We start from the raw sequence: 22,027 nt of genomic DNA on the forward strand, positions 1-22,027 counted from the left end.
TCAGAGGGCTGGAGCACCTCTCTTGTGAAGACAGGCTGAGAGATTTGGGGTTGTTCAGCCTGGAGAAGACTTCAGGGAGACCTTAGAGCAGCCTTCCAGTACCCAAAGGGAGCCTACAAGCAATCCGGAGAGGGATGCTTTATAAGAGCAACAGTGATAGGACAAGGTGGAATGGCTTTAAACCGAAAGAGGGTAGATTTAGATTAGATATTAGGAAGAAGTTTTTTACTGTGAGGGTGGTAAGTCCCTGGTAGAAGTTGCCCAGGGAAGCTGTGGCTGCCCCATCCCTGGCAGTGTTCACGGTCAGGTTGGACGGGGCTTGGAGCAACCTGATCTAGTGGAAGGTGACCCTGCCTGTGGCAGGAGGCTGGAATTCGATGATCTTTAAGGCCCCTTCCAACCCAAACCATTCCGTGATTCTATGATCCAGTTTAGGGGACCTATAGATCCCTTTATTTCAACCTTCCTCTTTTCACAGCATTGCAACAACTGTCTTACATTACCACTGGTATGGCATGTTGTATGTTCTCCACACTTGTGCTTTGATTTTATTTTTGTTAAGCTCAGGTGGTGGACATGTGCTGAGGTGAGAGACAATCTGTGTGTCAGATTGCACTAACAATCTGCAGTATCGAGAGGGCACCAGGTAAATGCAGTAGTGCAGCTTTGCATCGGAGCTGTCTTGCTGCTGAGTAATAACTGGGACTGTTAAGTCGGCCCGTTCTTTGAATTTCCTGAAGTCCTTATTGAATTAGTAACAGTTTTAATGTTATTCAAAGGGTTTGTGTTTGTAAATGTGTGCATATGGGTATTACTTCCTCAGTGTCTGAATCAAGTTTACTCAGGTTTATTGGCAACCTGGGTGTTGTTAGTACATTCCTTTCTCATTATGCCATAATCTATGAAAATCATCTCTAGCAAGAGCTGGAATTTCCCTGCTTCTGTGCTGCAGGACTCAGCCTGTCTTGGTGCATTATTTATTTCCTCTGGGAACTTAACAGCAGCAGCAGGAGAGAACACAGCTCCTTCTCCAAGATCACAGCTATTCATCACCTAAGCCGAAGTAAAATATCTATTAAATATCAGCTGCATAAAGCCTGACAAGGTAGTAATTACTGATTCTGGCCATGTATATATATATATATGTACACACACACACACACATTGAACAATACAAATCACTATAGGTTACAGTGACTATAATTTACATTCATCTGCAAAATTTCTGTAGGATACAGGGATAAAGCCTGAACATTTTTCAAAGAAAGGCTCACATCCCAACAGATTATATTACAAATCCACCATCCCATTCAGGATCTACTTTCTGTGCAACCTAAGATGGTATAAAATTATGATAACAATACGATACATGTAAATGGAAAAGTCAAACCAAGACACATTCAATTTGATTTGTATTAGGTTTTTTGATGCAGTTCAGCAGTTTGAAAGAGGAGGGAAAGCTAGAAGCACATATCCTGACAGCTCCAGCACATGATTCATTGTTTGAGTACTGCTGCACTGCAGAAGGCTTAAGATCATTATCTTGCTAAAGGTAGTAATTTATTTGATAATGAGCCAAGCTCCGCTAGCCTTACTTAGATGTTGGCCAGGACCTGAAGCTGTGACCAGTGGAGTAACAGTACTACAGTTCCTCTCACACTGGGACATAATCTGTGGCTCTGTGATGTGACTGCTACTGCAGCAGAAAGGAGATATAATATTATTTCTAAAATGGACTCTAAGATCCCATCAGCAGGAGCAGGTCAAGATCGAGGTTTGGCCTGAGTGTTATCCTGGGCTGCATCAAAAGGAGCGTGACCAGCAGGTCGAAGGAGGTGATCCTGCCCCTCTACTTTGCTCTTGTGAGACCTCACCTGGAGTATTGTGTGCAGTTCTGGTGTCCTCAACATAAAAAGGACATGGAACTGCTGGAACAAGTCCAGAGGAGGGCCACGAGGATGATCAGGGGACTGGAGCACCTCCCGTATGAAGACAGGCTGAGGAAGTTGGGGCTGTTCAGCCTGGAGAAGAGAAGGCTGCGTGGAGACCTCATAGCAGCCTTCCAATACCTGAAGGGGGCCTATAGGGATGCTGGGGAGGGACTCTTCGTCAGGGACTGTAGTAACAGGACAAGGGGTAATGGGTTAAAACTTAAACAGGGGAAGTTTAGATTGGATATAAGGAGGAAATTCTTTCCTGTTAGGGTGGTGAGACACTGGAATCGGTTGCCCAGGGAGGTTGTGAGTGCTCCATCCCTGGCAGTGTTCAAGGCCAGGTTGGATGAAGCCTTGTGTGGGATGGTTTAGTTTGAGGTGTCCCTGCCCATGGCAGAGGGGTTGGAACTAGATGATCTTGAGGTCCTTTCCAACCCTAACTGTTCTATGATTCTATGATTCTAAATTCTAGGCATTTTTCTCGGCTGCTTTCAGACATGTTAGAAGATAGAGGAATTATTTTATTCTTTCCACTAGTATTTCTAAGCCATTACAAAACTAGCAATATTCATTTAACTATAGCAAGTAGTAAATAAAAAAGTCATCTTGCAAGATCTACAGAGAGAATAGGAATACAATAGAGAGGCCATGGGTAGGCAGCAGTGAAACAGGTTTTAGTACAGCTACCATCTGTCCCCTTTGCAAGGAACACAGGAGATGGCTGCCAACCTGGAGCACAGAGAGGGATCACATTGACATTTAACACAGAGAAAGCAGGAATGATAATCTTGCTGGAGTCAGGCCTTGCTGGGGCCTTTTAGACTGCAAGTGTTTGTGTGAGCCTTAGAGAGACTGCAGCAGGACAGTTTTCTAACAGGTACAGCTCAGTGTGATCCAGCACAGCAGGAACATGAGCAGACCAAAGAGAGAAGGGAGCAGGGGACTCCTCTCCACCCATGAATATTTCACACCTCATAGTTACTGTGCAAGGAAACATGCAGGGAGATGGAGTTACCTCCTCACAGCTCACCATATGGTGTCTCCATCTACCCCGTTACACCTGACCTTATGAACATCTTAAATCTCTGTGATTTCTATAGCCTTCCTTGGGTATTAAGATTTTTTTTTTTTAATAGCCTCTTCCTCCCAGAGGACTCAAGTGTCGAGTAGTGCAAGATGCCAGACAAATTTTCAGAAGGGAAGATTTGGTGGTTGAGAATTAAAAGGGTGACAAATAACAGGGAAACAGGAATCAGAGATTAGGGCCTGGATTCTGCTGCTGAAAAGCTGTTGGAAAGCACGGGCGGAAGTTGTTTCTGCTAATGAACATGTGTCATACGACATATTTTAAGCTCATTTTCAAATATACCCAAATGTTCATGATTGGGAAGGCAGCCATGGATCAGAACTGGTAAGCAGGTAATGGAAGTCGTTCACTGAAGATCCTAGTGCTGTACAGCACCAAGTGTGTTTATGTTACCTTGTAGGCTTTCCTTAATAACCTTTCTAAGAAGTAATAATGCTGGGCAGCCAGGATGGTAGGAGGTCACTTCTAGCAGACTATGCCTCCAAATACATAGGAGGAAGTTTCCCCCCTCACTCCCCCTGTCACTCTCCAAAGCTGTAGGTCAGATCAGTAGCATAAACCATAATGCTGCTGGTGGGCAGTAACAGTGATGGGGATCCACAGAGTGCTGCTTTTCCTCCAGTCTTGAGAATCCCTGTGTTTGGATGGGAGAAGGGTAAAAGGGAGAAATTTTCTAACAAGCATGGCAGGCCATTGTAATCCTCATTGCAGAATGGGGAGGAAAAACTGTGAAAGAAAACTTCTGCAGTTTCAAGCCATGTGGGGAGTGACAAGTCCAGTTTAGTTCCAGGATTACTGACTTAATTTTAGTTGCTTTCCATATTTGTCATCTATTTTATGTAGAGCATGTAATTGTACATTATATGCAAACTGCTTGTCAACTTTAGCTTTCGTCTCAGAACTGAGCTCTTTATTTGGGTGTTTCTATTAATTAAAATGATTTAACTTTTTATGAAATGGTAATGTTTCTTCCTCTTGAGATCATTGGCTCAACTCTCATGCAAGACATGATCAAAGGTTACAGCTATTTCAGATCTGTTGCATGATCTTTATGAACAAAGTAGAAAGCCTCAATCCAATTTAAACTGAATGACTGTTCACATTATAAACCTATCAGTAAGTTGGAGAATAACAGGAGGAGAGGATGTTCAAAAAGGGTGTAGTAAAAATGTCAGATAATTAAGTAATTGAGGACTGCATAGTATTTCTTTGTCACTGGAGAAAAAGAAGCATTTTAGTAAGCTCTTGTTCCTTTTAATACTGCAAAAGTGATGTAACTGGGAAGGCAGACTGGCTTCCAGGATACGTCACAGGGTATCGGCCCACAGACAGTGTCTGCAGCATCACTGGTGCTTGAGGCTGTGAGGTTGTGATGGATTTCCATATCACTGGGGAAATTACAAGACTTTCAGTTAGGTACGTATATATCATATCTGTAATAATATATATAAAATTATATTGTCATGTTAGTAAATTGGCAAATTTTGCTTTCCTTAGTTGTAATATCCCATTGATGAGATTATCTGAGTAAACGGAGAAAAACTATATGCAGAGGACCTTATCCATGAACACATGTTCACCCAACCATTGTGTCTTCATGTAGTAATTAACATTTGTAATACATTTCTAAACCAGAAAAGCTTGACGGGCTGAAAGTAGTTGTTCCGGGGGGGCAGTTTTTCAAACCACTGTGGTGGTGGGGTGCCACCTAGCGATGTCCTTCCTTACAACAGCGTGGTGTGGAAGGAAGCATACTTCACACACCCTCCCCCCCACCCCGAGCTTTCCTTTATCAGTTCTTCTTATTGTTACTTTCCAGTGTCCACAAGGTTTATTTTACACTGTCCAGAAGACATGTACTGTCATGGTCCTTGCTCCAAATTTCTTGCATTCTCCTGGGTGACGTTATGATAAGATTTGACTCTATTTATATATAACTCTGCAGTAGCCCATAAATCCTTTCAGTCAGGAAGTGATGGCTTATCATTTTCATGCCACTACAGTTTAAAACATGCATTAAATTAACTGCCTGGGGGTTGTGATCTCAAATAAATCAGTGAGCAAACATTTCTTCTCTAGTAACCCTTTCTGTACAAACACAAACATACCCCACTGATGCAAAACTCACTCATGCAGCAGGTGATTCTGCTTGTTTACCATACAGTATGGGTATCTCTTGAACGAAGTCAGACACTCAGGGAAATAAATAACAGCCTTTTCAATGAGCTGAAACTTTCTGGGTCTGCCTTGTCCCTGCTGTTAATGGAGATTTATTTGTTTTTTTTTTTAAGGTGATTTATCTTTTTTTTTTTCCCCTTCCTTTGTGGCTGTAAGAGTTTTTTTTGCACTGACTAGCAGAAAAGTTTTTCCAGAGCTGGGAATGTAAGATTAGCTTAAAAGGGGGCATTAAAAAGTGATTCCACTTCCAGAGCTTCACTTTGTCTAGAGGTTCACTCTATGACATGAGTGCATCATTTACAGCCATGACAGTCACAGCACTATTGTAGGATGGCTGCTGTGGTTATTTCCACCTTCCTGATGGTCCCAGGCTACAGATAATACTTGCTAAGGTCAGAAGCCCTGATGTTAGACCAGCTTCTCAGGCGTGAACCTGCTGAGACATTCTGTAGGTTTGCTGCACAATTAATTAAAAGTAAATATTTGAGTCTTGCCACAGATTTGTGTCCTGGTTGCACTTAAACCTATACAGTGTGAGTTGTGATGTTTTAAGGCATGGTGACTGGCTTATCAAAAAAGGGCTTTAGCATGGCTTTATCACAGACTCCTAACACAGTCATCCTACTATGTCTGCACTGCAGATAGAGGTGCAGCTACCATGATGGTGAACTTACCAGATTTGAATGAATTTAGCTCAAATGACACTTGTCTTGAAGAACAGCCTTTACAGTCACCCTTAGAGGGTCTCACAGGACACAGATCACCAGAAGTCTGAAAAACGTAGAATAGAATCACAGAATAGTTGGGTTGGAAGGGACTTTCAAAGGTCATCTAGTTCATTCCCCTGGCAATAAGGATACTTTCCAGTATATCAGGAAACTCATGGGAATGCCTCGTGGGAATAAATAGGCACTGGTTTTGGACACATTCATGCTGTTACTCAGAAACACAAACACGAAGCTAAAGCACAAAGGTAATCACTTCCCTTCGTAAGTTTCCACTCCTGTTTTGTTGTTAAAGGTGTAAGAAAGAGTATAATAAATATCAGGGTTACATATTTAAGATGTGAAATTGAAGGGTTTTGTGTTTATCATATATTTATTTATTTATTTATTTAAATTCTGAGCATATCCACTTCCTCCAGCAGTATTTTGATAGCAACATTAAAATCATACCTTTGATATAGCAGCCTTCCAGTATCTGAAGGGGGACTATAGGGATGCTGGGGGTGGACTCTTCGTTAGGGACTGTAGTGACAGGACAAGGGGTAATGGGTTCAAACTTAAACAGGGGAAGTTTAGACTGGATATAAGGAAGAAGTTTTTTACTGTAAGGGTGGTGAGGCACCGGAATGGGTTGCCCAAGGAAGTTGTGAATGCTCCATCCCTGGCGGTGTTCAGAGCCTTAGGTGACATGGTTTAGAGTGAGGCATTCCTGCCTATGGCAGGGGGGTTGGAACTTCATGGTCTTAAGGTCCTTTCCAACCCTAGCTCTTCTATGGTTCTGTGATATTTATTTACACCTGCAGCTGTTTTATTTTAAAGGTGTGAAAGTTTGGTCCTCTTCAGAATCTGAAATCCTAGAATCAAGGAATTTATCATGATCATCTTCCTAGTGATTTTATTTCATAAGAAACATCAGTACAGAAGGAAATGAGGAAAAAAAAGAGTTCAAAATTTAGAAAAGGAACTTTATTGATTTTTTTATTAGAAGCGTGCTTTGAAATGATTTGAACTATGTTTCAGTGTGTAGGATATTTTGTAAATTAAATCATACATATAGCGACTATTTTAGAAAATATTTGTGATTCTCCAGTTCTGATGGCAAAATCAAACCATTTGAAAGCATTCATTTGAAATTGTCTATTTTGCCATGTAATCACTAAAATGAAGTGTTACAATTCAGGCTTCATTAAACCAGGAAAAGAAGAAGGTTTTTGCCATCATTATTAGTTTTGAGTGGTACTTTAAGGTCGTAACTAACATCCATTCAGCTAGGAAGTGTATACGTGGTGCAATACTTTCCCTGCTCTAGAAAAGCTACCAGATGGAACTGTGGCTCCACAGATAAAGCCAGCTATTTCAGGGGTTAGCAGGGAGCAGAGCGAGCACAGCAGCCGATGCTTTAGCGCATCTCTGGAAGTGCAGAGCCACTGTCCTGTTCTTCTACACTGTGCTTTGTACAAAATCACTGCACAGGCACGCTAGTGTGAATAGTCAGGTGCAACGAAATGGCAGAAACCATGCTCTAAAAGCAATTTGTGACCCAACCCCGCACAAACCCTCTTTCCTCACCTTCCACAGGACCCTGCCTACCTCCGTGCCTTGAGGGCACTTGCGACGGGCTTCTCCAAGCGGCTATTCGGAACTCTCAGGGCCCCGACCCTGCTCCCCGTTCCATGGGCCCCAACGGCCCGCCCGGCCCCGCCCGCCGCCGTTGCTACGATACTGCGTGGCGGCTTCTGTACCTCCGCGGCTTCGGGCCGCGGTACCTCCGGCCCCGACCGCGACCCCGGTCCTCACCGCCCGCGCCCTCCGGCAGCATGGCTGAGGTGAGCCCCCTCACCCTCCTCTCCCCGCCCGTCTTTTGTACCTCCGAATAAGCCCAGCAACATCGTCTGTGTACCGTCTGGATCTATGTACCATACTTCAGCCCCGAGTTATTTCTGTGAGCAGAGCTCAGTTATGTCCTGTGTTCAAAGTAGGAGTAATCAGGCTACTGGTACAAGGCAGTAGTAACACTTAAATTGTAGTAACGCTGCTTTTAAGATTGCGGGTGTAATTCCCTTGCCCCATATGCTGTTACTGCTCTTCTTTTAAAACCAATTATGATCACAAATGTAAACGAGGTCAGAACTGAAGGATTGATGCTTGAGAGGAAGGTGAAATGAGAAGCAGCCCAAATGAATTGCTGTGAGCGTCACAGCAGGTTTGGAGGGGTTACACACTAAGCTTTGTCCATGTTAGGCAGATCGCCCTTCCATGCCCGCAGCAGCCCAGGGTTCAACATTCGAGTTGCCTTTGCTGTTTTACATTGACGTTTCTGACAGAAAAACAAAACACAATCCCTCAAATAAGGGCCCTGGCAGGGATCAGGGATTTGCAACCAGTGCCTCTGCCTCAATGTGTCTCATAGCATGACCTTTCAATTATAAAGGTGTGTTTTTACCCTTTTAATTTCAGGTTTTCCAGGTAGCATGAACTTACATATTCCCCTCCCTTTCCTCCCAAACATGAAATAAGCATGTTGTTTTGCTTTTAGACTTTTTTAATTTTGAAAATTCCCACATTTAAGCCATTTATGTTCAAATAGTGAGTAAGGGCCTGAACCATTCTTGAAACAGCAGTCTATTGCTTTTGGGGGGGCAGATATGTCCGATGGCTTGATGTCCGGCTGGAGACCAGTAACGAGTGGTGTCCCTCAGGGATCGGTGTTGGGACCGGTCTTGTTTAACATCCTCATCGCTGACATGGACAGTGGGATTGAGTGCGCCCTCAGCAAGTTTGCCAATGACACCAAGCTGTGTGGTCCGGTTGATATGCTGGAGGGAAGGGATGCCATCCAGAGGGACCTTGACCCGCTTGTGAGGTGGGCTGATGCCAACCTTATGAAGTTCAAGGTCCTACACCTGGGTCGGAGCAATCCCAGGCACAGCTACAGACTGGGCAAAGAAGAGATTCAGAGCGGCCCTGCGGAGAAGGACTTGGGGGTGCTGGTCGATGAGAAAATGAACATGAGCCGGCTTCAGTGTGCGCTCGCAGCCCAGAAAGCTAACCGTATCCTGGGCTGCATCAAAAGCAGCGTGACCAGCAGGTCGAAGGAGGTGATCCTGCCCCTCTACTCTGCTCTTGTGAGACCTCACCTGGAGTATTGTGTGCAGTTCTGGTGTCCTCAACATAAAAAGGACATGGAACTGCTGGAACAAGTCCAGAGGAGGGCCACAAGGATGATCAGGGGACTGGAGCACCTCCCATATGAAGACAGGCTGAGGAAGTTGGGGCTGTTCAGCCTGGAGAAGAGAAGGCTGCGTGAGGACCTCATAGCAGCCTTCCAGTACCTGAAGGGGGCCTATAGGGATGCTGGGGAGGGACTCTTCGTCAGGGACTGTAGTGACAGGACAAGGGGTAATGGGTTAAAACTTAAACAGGGGAAGTTTAGATTGGATATAAGGAGGAAATTCTTTCCTGTTAGGGTGGTGAGACACTGGAATCGGTTGCCCAGGGAGGTTGTGAGTGCTCCATCCCTGGCGGTGTTCAAGGCCAGGTTGGATGAAGCCTTGTGTGGGATGGTTTAGTGTGAGGTGTCCCTGCCCATGGCAGAGGGGTTGGAACTAGATGATCCTGAGGTCCTTTCCAACCCTAACTATTCTATGATTCTATGATTCTATATAAGGGCAGATTTCTAAGGCTGAGCTGTGCATCTCCTTGCCTGTCCTCTGTGAGGTGGGCTTGCCATACATCTGGAGCCAGCGCCACCAGGAGATCTATTTGTGTATCCAAGCGAGTCCACCTCAGAGGTATGGTTGTAAAGATACAACTAGACTTCAATTTCACAGTATGGAGATGTTCCAGTCAGTTTTGATCAAGCTTGAGTAATGGCAGCAATGTACCTGTGGCAGCATGATGCATCCTCTGGGCTGATTCACCTTGCTGCTTAGCAGATCATGCTAACTCCAAAGAAGTTGCCATACTGCTGCCTTTTGGTATGATTGTGTTCTTCTGAAGGCTATAATGGAGGCTTATTTTAAGCTGTTTTGGAAAATACTGGTGGAACTTGGTGTCCAGCAACAAAGCTGGCAAAATCTGGTGTTAGAACTGAGCTAGATTAAAAATTCTTCCCTGTGAGGTGCTGGCACAGGTTGCCCAGAGAAGCTGTGGATGCCTCATCTCTGGAAGTGCTCAAGGCCATGTTGGACAGGACTTGGAGCAAGTTGGTCTAATGGGAGGTGTCCGTGCCCATGGGAGGGGGGTTGGAACTGGATGATCTTCCAACCCAAACCATGCTATGATTCTGTAATTCTGTGAGTTGCTACAGAGGAAGAATTGGCATGCACTGGCATTACTGGAGCTTTCAGACATGCTTATCTGCAAGTGGTTTGCTGGCACTGTCTCCATAGAAAGCGTAAAGTCATCAGACTTTAGGTGTAGAGAACTGGGAAGAATTGAGGCTAAAATACTGGGCTTCCTGAATAGTTGACATCTTATTCAAATACTATCACAATGATGTTTTACAGCCCTATCTTTAAAGTAGTTATGATACTCAATGCTGTTAAAGCACAAGATGTTTCATTAAAATCGGGGGAGATCTGTTTGAAAAATAGCCTGCAATATGTGTATCATATGCTAGTAAGAGAACTGTTATTCCAGAAAATTTTGTTATGATTTCTTAACAGCTGTTACACATTCAGTATCTTGTCTTTTTATATTCTGGGGTGTCCTCATTTCAGCTGTGTTAATTTTCTTCTTGGTAGCTGATACAGTGCTGTGTTTTGGATTTACTATGATAATGATGTTGATAACACAGTGATGCTTTAGTTGTTCCACATTACTGCTTACCCTAAATCAAGGACTTTTCAGTCTCTCTTCTTCCAGTGAGGAGGGGCACAAGAAATGGAAGGGAAAACAGCCAGGACAGATGACCTGAACTAACCAAAGGGATATTCCATACCACAGAGAGTCATGCTTAGTATAGAAACTGAGGGGAGCTGTCTGGGAGCCATCAGTCACTGCTTGGGTACAGGATGGGTATTGGTCAGCAGGTGGTGAGCTGTTGTGTTGTGTGTATTGGATTTGATTCCTCTGTTTTTCCTTTTATATTATTATTATTATTTACTTTATTTCAAATATTAAACTGCTTTTATCTTATCTTACCTTTTTCTGATTTGCCTTCCCATCCCACTGGGATGGTGGGGAGTGAGTGAGCACTGTGTGGTACTTAGTTGCAGGCTGGGGTTAAGCCATGACATGGGGTCGTGAAATGTTCCATTCCTCCTATTTGCTGATTATCTCTTTTATTTCATTCAGTCTTGCAAACCATATCTAGATGAAAGTACATTTGAAGCACTGGAGAAAGACTTCCAAGATGTCATCAATCACCTTAAGGGAGATAAAGCTCTGGAAAAATTCCGAATAGAATATGAGAAGCTCCATACTGTTCTGAAGAAGTCTCATGACAATGAAAAGCGTCTCATGGAGGAATGCAGGAACCTGAATGCTGAGCTTGTGGTGAATTCATCTAAAGTAGCTGCTCTCACAAAGCTCTCTAAAGATGATCGGAGAACTATATCATCAATGAAGACGGTAACATTTTGAATAGAATTAAAAATGATCTGAAACTGGTAAAGACAAGCATGATAGTAAGAAATCCATCTACAAGAACACTTTCTTTTATGTAGAGAACTAGCTGGAGGACTAACTATAGAGCTGGCATCTCCAGTTCTTTACCCTCTGCTTTGCAATCAGTTGCTTTGTTTCTTCAGCAAATTCTGTCTCAGTCAAATTCTGTGTTTATTTGCACTAAACCAACTTTATCAGCTTTCCGGTACTAATAATTTTGTTTAAATTTTCCCTTTGTAAAATAGCACATTTTCAACTTAATATACAGGTTTTGATTCGTTACCATTTCTGAAGGGCTGCTTGGATGTCAGCTGCTGCCAGAACATTAAAAAAAATTACTTACTTGCTGAAATACAGATTGTAGACCAGGGAAGTGCCGTCAACTCACAGAAGTAAATGTTTCACAACTTTTTTTTTTTTGTTTTTAATAGAGATCCTTTACAGCATTTCAATGTGATTTTACCAGTTGAGTCTGAGGTGTTCTTTGTTATTGATTTGAACTCTGTCAAATCAGAGTGTTTCACTCAGTAAAAACAGTCAACATTTTTAGCCTTGCAATGAGGTTTGACTAGCAGAAACATAAAGCTGACAAATGATCAGAAGACTGTATGTTTGACACTTTCCCTTCTGATAGTTTAAAAACTTAGGCTTTAATTTAGCAGTTAATTGAGAAACCTCAATGCCTTACAATCAAGTGGTTGGTTCCAGTAAAATAAATTCAGTGTAACAATCCAGAGTGGTCTATGAGCACTACATAAATAGAAGTTCTTTGAAGTGAAGTTTCTTGTCCTTATAATTATTAAATAGCATGCTGTCATCCTGTGGCTGCAGCTCACAAGCCTGTGGTACTGCTCCAAGAGAAGGAGGAAAACTGTATAGAAAATCTTGTTTTTCACTGCTGCTAAGCAAAACCTGGTAGGAGGGTGTCAGGAATCACAATGATCCTTCTAATTTACTTTCTGGTATTACATGGCAATACTCTGAGTGTGTACAGTAGCAGAGGCAATCCTTCAAGATGTTCCCAAGCTGAGGAAACATTGTCTTAGTAATGTCATAAAACTGAGGAGGGGAAGAGTAGGAAAAATAAGAGCCTTTCCAATTTCAGCCGCTGATTTGGAGCTCGGGCAAGATTATCAGTTCTAGTGATTTTCTGTGGGCCAAGTAAAGAGCACTGACACATTATCAGTTTGATTATGAGGATTAATTTTCCCCTTAAATGTTCAGGAATTATTTGGATGTTGTTTAAAATGTTTAAATGTCATGTTTTGGGGGTCTGTTTGCTGTAACCCCCATATTTCACATTATTCTCCTTTCTGAAGGGAAGTTCCATTACAGCTGTAGTATTTCACTACAATTTTACTAATGTTCAAACAATGTGCTTTGCGAGTGCCCAAGGCAAGTGATGAGGCAAGTTCAAGTGATAAAATAGCAAAGATAATATTCTTCAGTGCTAAGTTAAACAAGCAGTCTGTTCCTCTGTTTCATTATTTATAAATGCTGGGAGAACCCTGGTGGGGCTGTTCCTGTCAAAGTGGAATAGCTCCTTCAAATTAAGGCCCTAAATCTTGGTGATCTGATGGATCATCAGGGTTGCAGGTATAAAACTTTCCTCTTTTAGGTCATTGTTTCATATACAAATACAAGTTGCAGAAGCAAAATTTTTCTCCATGTGAAGCCTAGTTGTAATCACTAGGATTGTTTAGGGACAGGGGTTAACCACACAGATCAGTGGCTGGTAGCACCCAGGTCACTAATAATTGATGGCTGTTAACTGTATGATGATTGCTCAGTGCTCTGGTTTATAGTTTTAATAAACTGGATGCAACAGTCTGCTGTTTACAGTCATCAAAGGAGTAAAGGGTCAAGCTGAACACGAAGGGAATACAGTTCTCTTTTTTCATTGATAGGGACACTGATCCACAAGGCTCCATGGGAAGAATGCTAGAATGGGAATTTATAGGAGCTTGTATTACCCAGCTTGGAATCACCAAGTTTTCAATTTCCAGGGGTATCAATCCAATATACTAAGAAAGCATTTCAGTAATTCTCAGTTTCTGAGCAGTGAAACTGGTGTGATCTTTTGGGGTACTTAATGAAAAAAAATTAAGGCTGTCACATTTCTGAATCACAGTTTCCAGAGTTCCAGTCCTTCTCCACAAAACTTTTGAATGATTCTAACTGCAAACATCCAGTGGACTTCTGTCTTCAATTATACACAAGTTGCATGTGTGTTACCTACCCAACAATGCATGTTGCCTACCTACCTTACACTGTGATGCTGACAAACTGCATTCTTTCAGTTCCCCTCTCCACTGAGTAATAATGTGGATATTTTTGCAATGAAGGCTTCCACCATCAAAATTTTCCTTCTCTTTATGTTTGAAATTAAAGAAAGCAATCAGCTGATCCACTATTCCAGGTAAAAGACACGACCAAGAAACAGAGAAGCCCAGTTTTGCTGATGCTAAAGTCTGTAGCAAATTCTTATTTACATTTTGCTTATTAATGAGGCCACCATCTGTGCCTGCTAACTTTATTGATCAAAATTGGTTTTATCAATATAAATTCAATAAAATTGTTTTTACCCATCAAAAGCAAGACAAAGTTCAAAAAGGACAGCTTGGGATGATCTGAAATCACTGCTTATCTGAATGGCCTCACTGACTTCAGTGATTGCTGTTGTGAATATTCACCAGAATAAAATACTTGCTGAAGCCAGTAAGACCTCTCAGAGGTCATATTGATTTTATTCACCAGTTCTATCCCCCAAAACTCCAATCGTAATGATTTAATTCACCAATTTTAATCACAGTCTAATCAGCCAGCAGGAAGCTTTGATTTAAGTAATCAGCTTTAATCTTATTTTCCATTTGCATTTTTCTAGAGAAAGGTTGGTTGCCTCTTATTGGTTGGCAAATCTGAAACATGTTTATTTACAGTTATATTTTATGCTATTCTGCCAGTCAAGATGATATACTATATCTTCATGCTGTTATTTCAGCCTAGTGTGCATTTATTTCAATTTCATAATTGAACATTTTTATGTAAGATAATAATGAATGGAAAATTTAATATTTACCAGATGATACTTAATACTTTCTGTGTGATCATTGCTGCATTTGAATGGAAATTAGAACTCAAAATATATAAACCAAAAGTTTACTTTAATATTTAAACCTGTTTAATTATGCTTGGTGCAGAAGTGAAAAGCACATCTTTTAAACTACGTTTTGAGCTAAGTAATGTACTGAGTAATGAAAATACTGGTTTTAGGTAGTGAATTTAATTGACTATAATCTCCTTCAGAATTTCTGAACAAGTAAAGTCCGCTGCCTAACTGTTTAATAGGGTGGGAAAAAAAAAAGAAGAGCAAACATTCCTGATCTTTAAGTTCCAGATGGCTTCTCAAATTTGGATATGCTGAACTAGTTGGGTAAATAAAAGGAAAATGTATTCCCTTTCCAGTTTGAAGAGGCCGCAGATGTTACATTTTGTGTTATCTTTTCAGCAAATTCTAGTAGCCTGTTACTTCTGCCAGTTTAATAGCTTCAATTTTTAATTTAGGCAGTAAACAGCTAAGTACTACATTTGATTTTAAAGAGTTCGGTAAATATATTAACAATATACCACAGTATAGGTGTCATAATTTTGAGTTTAATGTTACATGGGGTTCTTTTAGAACCAGATATGTTAATTTCAATAAAGAACTGCTGTAAACCATCTGATATAAATGAAATTATTTTACATACTTCATTGTGGAGGTGTTTTAAATTTTTTTCCCTGTTCCATTTTCATATGATGCAAATAAGACTTGAAAGGCATAGTATGGCCTGATGTAATGATGCTTCTATCTGGCTCTGCTTAGGGAGACCCTAGAGCTAATATAGAGCCACACAGCCACACTAGGAGTCTAAATCTGTACATGTCCATCAAGTCAAGGACTCCACTAGGAGCCAGCCAGGAAAAGAGCATGAGAGAGGACATCATGCTGTGATTTGCAGCTCAGGGACTTCTAGTGTCACAAGCAGTGTCTTCATTATTTACTGAGTCTTTGGGAACTTTTCTTCCAGTCCAGTCACTTTCTGAATTTATGCATTTTTTTTTTAGCACAGGATTCTAGAACTGGTAAGAGCTTGGTTTAAACCTGGCAAGGAATAAGCCTGCTCTGTGACTCTTAAGGATCTGATTCAAAGGAGAGAGATACAGAGGAAGTTAAAAGATTTGAGTGAACCCTGTTCCCCTATCCTCTTCTATCCTGTTTGTGGGTATCAGCCCCGGGCTTGTGAGAGGCTCATGAGTCTGTCATTCAAGTAATTCTATGTGCTGAAATTTGGCCTAAGAATTATAGCTTGTCTAAATATACAGTTAAAATAAAAATACACTAGGTCCTCACAGATGAAAATGAACAAAGGGAGAGAAAAGCCCAGAGTACCATCTTTTTCTCATCCTAATTAAATTGAATGTTCATTGTCATAACATCTAATAAGATTTGTACAGACATAAGTGAGCCATTTAAGTAGATAGTACCTTTGTGGGCACTGAATTTTCTGTAAATTTTTGGGTACTAGTGGGTCTGACATGGCCATAACCTTGTAGAGTGAGATTTGATAATGTTCAGATCTGTGTGTTAAAGAAAATGTATTAAAGCTTTTGTGGTGTAAATTGACATAGTCTGTATGGCTCAAAATATTTGCTATGCCCTTATCCAAAAGAAAAGGCAACTAATAAGGAAAACTTTTGTGAATCTAAGCATGAAAAGGCATGAAAATCCATTTTCTTAATTAACTAAAATGCAAGGCAATTAATTTGTTGTTCATTTTCAACACAATTTAATTTGTGCAATTGTTTTCAATTTCATTCCTAGGAGATTGACAAGGCCTGGAAAATGGTGGATATAGCCTATGAAAAGGAGCAGAGAGCAAAGGAGAAGATTGCTTCACTGCAAGAGGAAATTGCACGCCTAAGTAGTTCAGTGGAGCAAGGATCTGAAGCATCCCTAGGACAAGATCACAAGTAAGTTTTCCTCAGCGAGGGGGAAATCCTAATCTGATTTTCTGTCATTCTACACTGCATTCTGTTCTGGTTAGCCGTTTACACACTACAAAGACACTGGGAAACAGAAAGAGAGGTCTTTCCTGCCTTTTACTTTTCTCAGGACTGCACATTTATTGGTCTACATGTGCATGCAGTAAGCAAGTACAGAATCAGGCTCTGAGCAAGTTCATTCAGTGTTGGATTAATCTGGGAGTTCAAATAAAAATCAATATTATGCACTTTCTCAGTATCTGTCATATTGTTTTATCTGAGTAGGATTTCAGCATACTCTGTCTTTGAGATTAGGATCCTGTCAAGATTTTTACATGTGATGGCAGCAGGGTCAAGTAGATAAGTCAAGGAAGCAGGAGACTTTATTTCTATTCCCAGCTTTGTTACAAACAGTTATTATTGTTTGTATTCTTGTTTGTATTTTATATTTACATACTTTCAAGACTATGGATTTTTTCTACTGAGCATCTATGCATAGAGGGACTTAGTGTCAGGTGGAGCCTCTGGCTGCTACAGCACACAAATAATAATGAACTTCAGGAGCTGCTCAGAAGTCCTCTAAAAGTTAGTGTTTGTAGTATCAAATCCTCAGACTGTGTTTATGCTGTAAGTTTAAGTCTAAACTCAAAGATGAGATAAATATATTGACTTGTGCACTTTCTGTGGAGATTGCTGATGCTTCACCTGGCTGGTTCTGGGCTGAAATTCTCTCACTGTATAAGGTATTTATGTTAAGCATTCAGGATATGTATGGGCCATGCTTATCTCCCCATGCACTGTGTATCCAGGGCGCATAAACAAGACTCGTGTCTGTGAGTAAGGCCTTTAGTGTGCTCAGACATTTCCCTCCCAAGGAATGTGCTAGCACATAAACCACCTGAATGCATGAAAAATCCACTCCTTCACCTTTTGTCCCTGAAATGTTCTGGGCCTGTGTAACAGGTTTCCTTGGATCTAAAAGCTTGGTCATTAAGCCTTCCCCCAGTATAACTCTCTCTAAAAGCAGCTCTCTGGCTGCTTGTAGCATTTTCCTGCAAGAGCCAGGAGCTGCTTACCGTTTCCAGCTGCTGCCCACCATTTCCAGCTGCTGCGCAGGCTGCTTGAGACCTGCCTACTTAAAATCGCTTCTTAAAGTTCCTTCTGTATTTCCTGCTAGTTCCGTGCTTAAATACTTTGTCCAGTGACAAGGCCAGGGCCAGACAACTCCTCTGGAGGTTTTCGGCCCTATGAGGCTGAAAGTGCTGTAGTCTTTTAGAACTATAGGCTGGTTTTGAAGGTTGAGCTTGAACCCACACTGCTTGGACTTTCTTTTAGACTGAAAATGTGTCCAAAGAGGGAGTCTGGTTTATTCTTACATTAGGTACTGTAAGACATACCCTAATTAGGTGCCCAGTCAGGTAATCTGCAGAGAGACTGGTTACAATAATGTGACATATTTGGTCCCTGAGTAATTTTGCAATAGGCAGAGAAGAAGGAATTTTGTTCCCTGTTACCTTTTTGGGAAACTGAGGGTTTCTTCATACCCATAAGGATGTGATATTACAAGAAAGAGTGATTTATTGGACTAGGTTAGCTTTTAAGGCTACCTATGCTGAGGGTGGCTACAGTGACGACAGACAGTGTATAACTCAATTGACCAGTAGAGCCTTAATCCAAAAGGAGTTTAAAATGAAACAAATAACTTTAAAACTCCTGTTTCTCGCAAAAGAGCTTGCTCTGGCATAGCAGGAAGAACAGAAATGGCCTGTGACACTGCTTGACTGTTATTTTCTTGCTTCCAGTATCTGGGATTTGCTAAAATCTAAAGAAGACATAACAAAGGAGCGAGACCAACTGTTGTCAGAAGTTGTGGAGTTACGTCAAAGTCTAACTCAAGCCACAGAACAGCAGCAGGCTACAGAGAAGGCAAAAACTGAGGCAGATCAATCTATTAAGCAGGTCAGTACAGATCACCAGGTGGTAACTCTAGACTTTATCCTGAACCATTCTCCATGCTTGCAATTGGTCTCCATTGACTAGTTTGCTACTACCTGTTCTTTCACATCTCAAACATTTTCAGGAGTGCTCAGAAAGGAGTCTATTGTGAACGATTTTTATGTTTTTTCTCTACTTCTAGGCTATGTCCTTTGCAAAGTGTAATGTCATAGACCATCTTCTTCCATAACTTCCCAATAGCCTGAATGAGGCCAAGCTTCCTTTGCCTGAATCATATATATCTTTTGTACTGGAGATGTTGGTTTTTTTTTCTGCATTGTAAATCCTTATGCTTCCAAAGAACCATTTAGAATGTAGACCTGAAGTAGAGATCGTAGATTCTTTGTTGTTGGCAGTGGTCACCATACCATCCTTTTTAAGAATGTATCAAATTCTGACTTCAAAGCTAATTAACCTTTGAATTAATTAAGCTTCCCCTACTTTTTTTGTGGGAAGCTTTCTCCAACATCACTTTTCTAATGGTTAGAGACCTCCTTTGTTCTTCACACTGATTCCTGCCTACTGTTTTTCCGCTTAAATAATTTTTCACATCACCACTGCCTGTAGGGAGCAGTCATATTATAGAGTCGTAGAATCACAGAATAGTTAGGGTTGGAAAGGACCTTAAGATCATCTAGTTTCAACCCCCTGCCATAGGCAGAGATGCTTCACAGTAAACTGTGTCACCCGAGCCCTGTCCAGCCTGGCCTTGAACACTGCCAGGGATGGATCATTCGCAGCTTCCTTGGGCAACCCATTCCAGTGCCTCACCACCCTTACAGTAAAGAACTTCTTTATATCTAACCTAAACTTCCCTGTTTAAGTTTGAACCTGTTACTCATTGTCCTATTGCTACAGTCCCTAATGAAGAGTCCCTCCCAAGCATTCTCGTAGGCCCCCTTCCGATGCTGGAAGGCTGCTATGAGGTCTCTATATTCCATCTCAGCTTTACTTTTTTGTTTCCTTTTTAAGTTAGGTTTTCTGTTTTTCTGACCATCTGAGCAGACAGTTCTACTTTAGTGATCAATCTGTACAGCTTCCTTTAAATGCATATAGCAGCTAGAGATACAGAAGACTGAGGATCAATAGGATGGCCACTGAGTGGAAAGAAAGTAGAAAAGCATGGAAGATGGGATGAAGAACTCTGATTGATACACAAAATATAAAAGCAAAATAATGAAGAATAAGAGAATTTAAAGGAGAATGTAAATACGGGCTGGAGCAAGACAACAGGAGAAAGGAAAAGCAGAAAAGAACACTTAAAGAACAGAGAAGAAAAGAAATATTTAATTTACAGGGTTTTATTAATCACAGATAGGAAAGTAATGATCAGTTTATGTTTTGTGCACAGCATCTGTTTCTAAAGCAGGTGGCTGGGAGTGTATTACAAGACAACATAAATCTTTGCTTTTCTGACAGAACTGTGGGCATGGGAGAAAAGAGAGAGGATTGAAACTCCCATCAAAACTTACTGAATCTTGCCAGCTTTAATCTTCTGATATTCACTTTATCAGCCCTTAAATTTACAGGATTGGTACAGTATTTGTAACTACCCCCCATTCTCCCAGTTCTGGAGAAATTATTCTCCACTTCAGACTGCTTAAATGACAATGTCTTTCTGAAGATCCTATCAAAGACCCTGTCTGTTCTGGCAACTTTTCATCTGTGGGCACAGAAGGAGAGGAAACTTCAAGCAATGAACATCTTACAATTGCTGGTTCCTGGCTGAACTGAAAATTTCCATGTGGATCAACCCCCTGTGTCTCCTCTCTGCTGATTCTGCTCCATCACATTTTTGGGGAGGGAGAGAGCAAGTGTCACAAGACAGTCTATTAAATATGAAAGGAAGCTCCTCTTTCAAAGTTCCCACAGAGGAACTTTGAGAACAGAAGACTAAGACCAGTTGTGAAAATGAACACTGGTCTGACATCTCTCTCTTTCTTTAAATATCAGTATAATAAGTGTTTCTGCTGGTGAGACAGAAAAATAAAAATCCTTGCAGTACAATATGAAGCCCTAATTAGTTTTAATGCTGCATTCAGAAAGTACAACTTTACCAGTAACTTATAACTGAAAATACATGTCCAGAAGAATGCTTTTTTGCCTGAATTGTGTCAGACCCTTCTGTGTAGTTGAACTGACTGATGCTTAATTAATTTTTGTCATCAGTGAATAGGTTCCCTCATGCAGGATATTCTGTTCAACCCCTAGAGAACATATTTTCTTCTGAGAAGATATGGCATATTACATGGAGTAGTGGGTACAGTAATACAGAAGCTGTTGTTTTCAAAACTAAGCACAGTAAAAGGAGAGGTGAGAGGCCTTGTTTTCCGGAATAAAAGGCTGCAGAACTTAAAACCCTCATCTTGTCTGTTGTTACAGCTGCAGCAAGACATCCAGGTGCAACAGAATGAGGTAACACGAGAGGCTCGAAAAAAGGAAAGATTAGAGAAGGAGCTGAAAAATCTTCTAGCTGAAATGGATGATAAGCAAACTGAGATAAAGAATTTACAGCAAGATATACAGAGGAATAAAGAGGAACAACTGAAAATGGAACAGAACCTAAAAGAGCAGAAGGTAGGGTACATGGTACACTGTATGTGTCAGGTCTAAGCTGCTAAAATAAGAAGAAAATGGAATTTCCTGAAGGGAGAGGGAGGGATATTAATTTAAGTCAATAAATTTTAACAAATAATTATTTTAATGTAAATATTAATTTACTAATAAATAAATATGTAAAGCTTGCTGACAGATTTCAGATAGATTTGCTCACAGAAATCCGTAGTGGATCACAATGATATTGTAAGACATCATTTTGGAAAGATCACATCAAATGAGACAGTCTAATGGTAGTAACAAGAGACTGCCAGGTGGAATTTCTGATGTGTATTGCTAGTTTTGCCACTGATTGACTGTAGTGGCATTAGTAAAAAAGTCATTTTACCTCCAACCCCTTCTTTCTTCTCTGTCACAATAATTTTTATCTGCCTCTCAAGCTTGTGGAAGACTTTCTGTGAAAGGGCAGAGAGCTGTCTTCGTAAACCTTTTTGATTGATTTTCTCCATTCTGTTTCTAAAAACTTTATCTGGAAATGCCCTAACATAGTGTTCTTCAAGTGTTTGAATTTCAAGGTTTTCAGTCCATTTCCCCTGACTTTAAGAAAGTCTCAGAGAAGCAATTTCGGTAAATGGCAGGAGAGATCTCATCACTGTAAACTAGTCCTACCTCAAGGGAAACTTCTTTGGGAGTTGTGTGTATCTTGTAAATTTATTACTTTTATAGCTTTTTTCCCCTTCAGGTACCTGAATTTGTGAAGGTAGATGCCTGTGACAATTTTTTGTCAACAGAGAATCCTAGTAAAATAGTTCACATAAAGAGGTACAGAGAAGACTTGATTTTTTCTCTGAATATCACTCATTTGATGCAGCTTTTGAGGGCAGCTCCATGATCTGCCAGGAAATCACATTTTTTAA

General features: G+C 41.0%; 1 protein-coding gene and 1 long non-coding RNA gene across 2 annotated transcripts in view; one reads left to right on the forward strand and one right to left on the reverse strand.

Annotated features, from left to right (window-relative positions):
* Positions 1 to 3,530: 3,530 nt before the first annotated feature.
* LOC136011295 (uncharacterized) lies at positions 3,531 to 7,624 on the reverse strand. Its single transcript, XR_010611314.1, has 3 exons — positions 7,494 to 7,624; positions 5,874 to 5,970; positions 3,531 to 4,409 (listed from the first exon to the last, which is right to left on the reverse strand). It is a non-coding gene; the product is annotated as an uncharacterized LOC136011295 (long non-coding RNA).
* A 117-nt stretch (positions 7,625 to 7,741) lies between these two features.
* CFAP58 (cilia and flagella associated protein 58) overlaps positions 7,742 to 22,027 on the forward strand; it is a 63,586-nt gene continuing 49,300 nt past the window's right edge. The window contains exons 1-5 of the mRNA XM_065670709.1: positions 7,742 to 7,750; positions 11,223 to 11,498; positions 16,399 to 16,547; positions 18,362 to 18,518; positions 20,937 to 21,131. Of these exons, the coding sequence (XP_065526781.1) occupies positions 7,742 to 7,750; positions 11,223 to 11,498; positions 16,399 to 16,547; positions 18,362 to 18,518; positions 20,937 to 21,131 (786 nt within the window). The remainder of the gene's footprint in view (positions 7,751 to 11,222; positions 11,499 to 16,398; positions 16,548 to 18,361; positions 18,519 to 20,936; positions 21,132 to 22,027) is intronic.

The sequence above is a fragment of the Lathamus discolor genome, chromosome 3 (assembly GCF_037157495.1).
Source record: "Lathamus discolor isolate bLatDis1 chromosome 3, bLatDis1.hap1, whole genome shotgun sequence".
Lineage (NCBI taxonomy): Eukaryota > Metazoa > Chordata > Aves > Psittaciformes > Psittacidae > Lathamus > Lathamus discolor.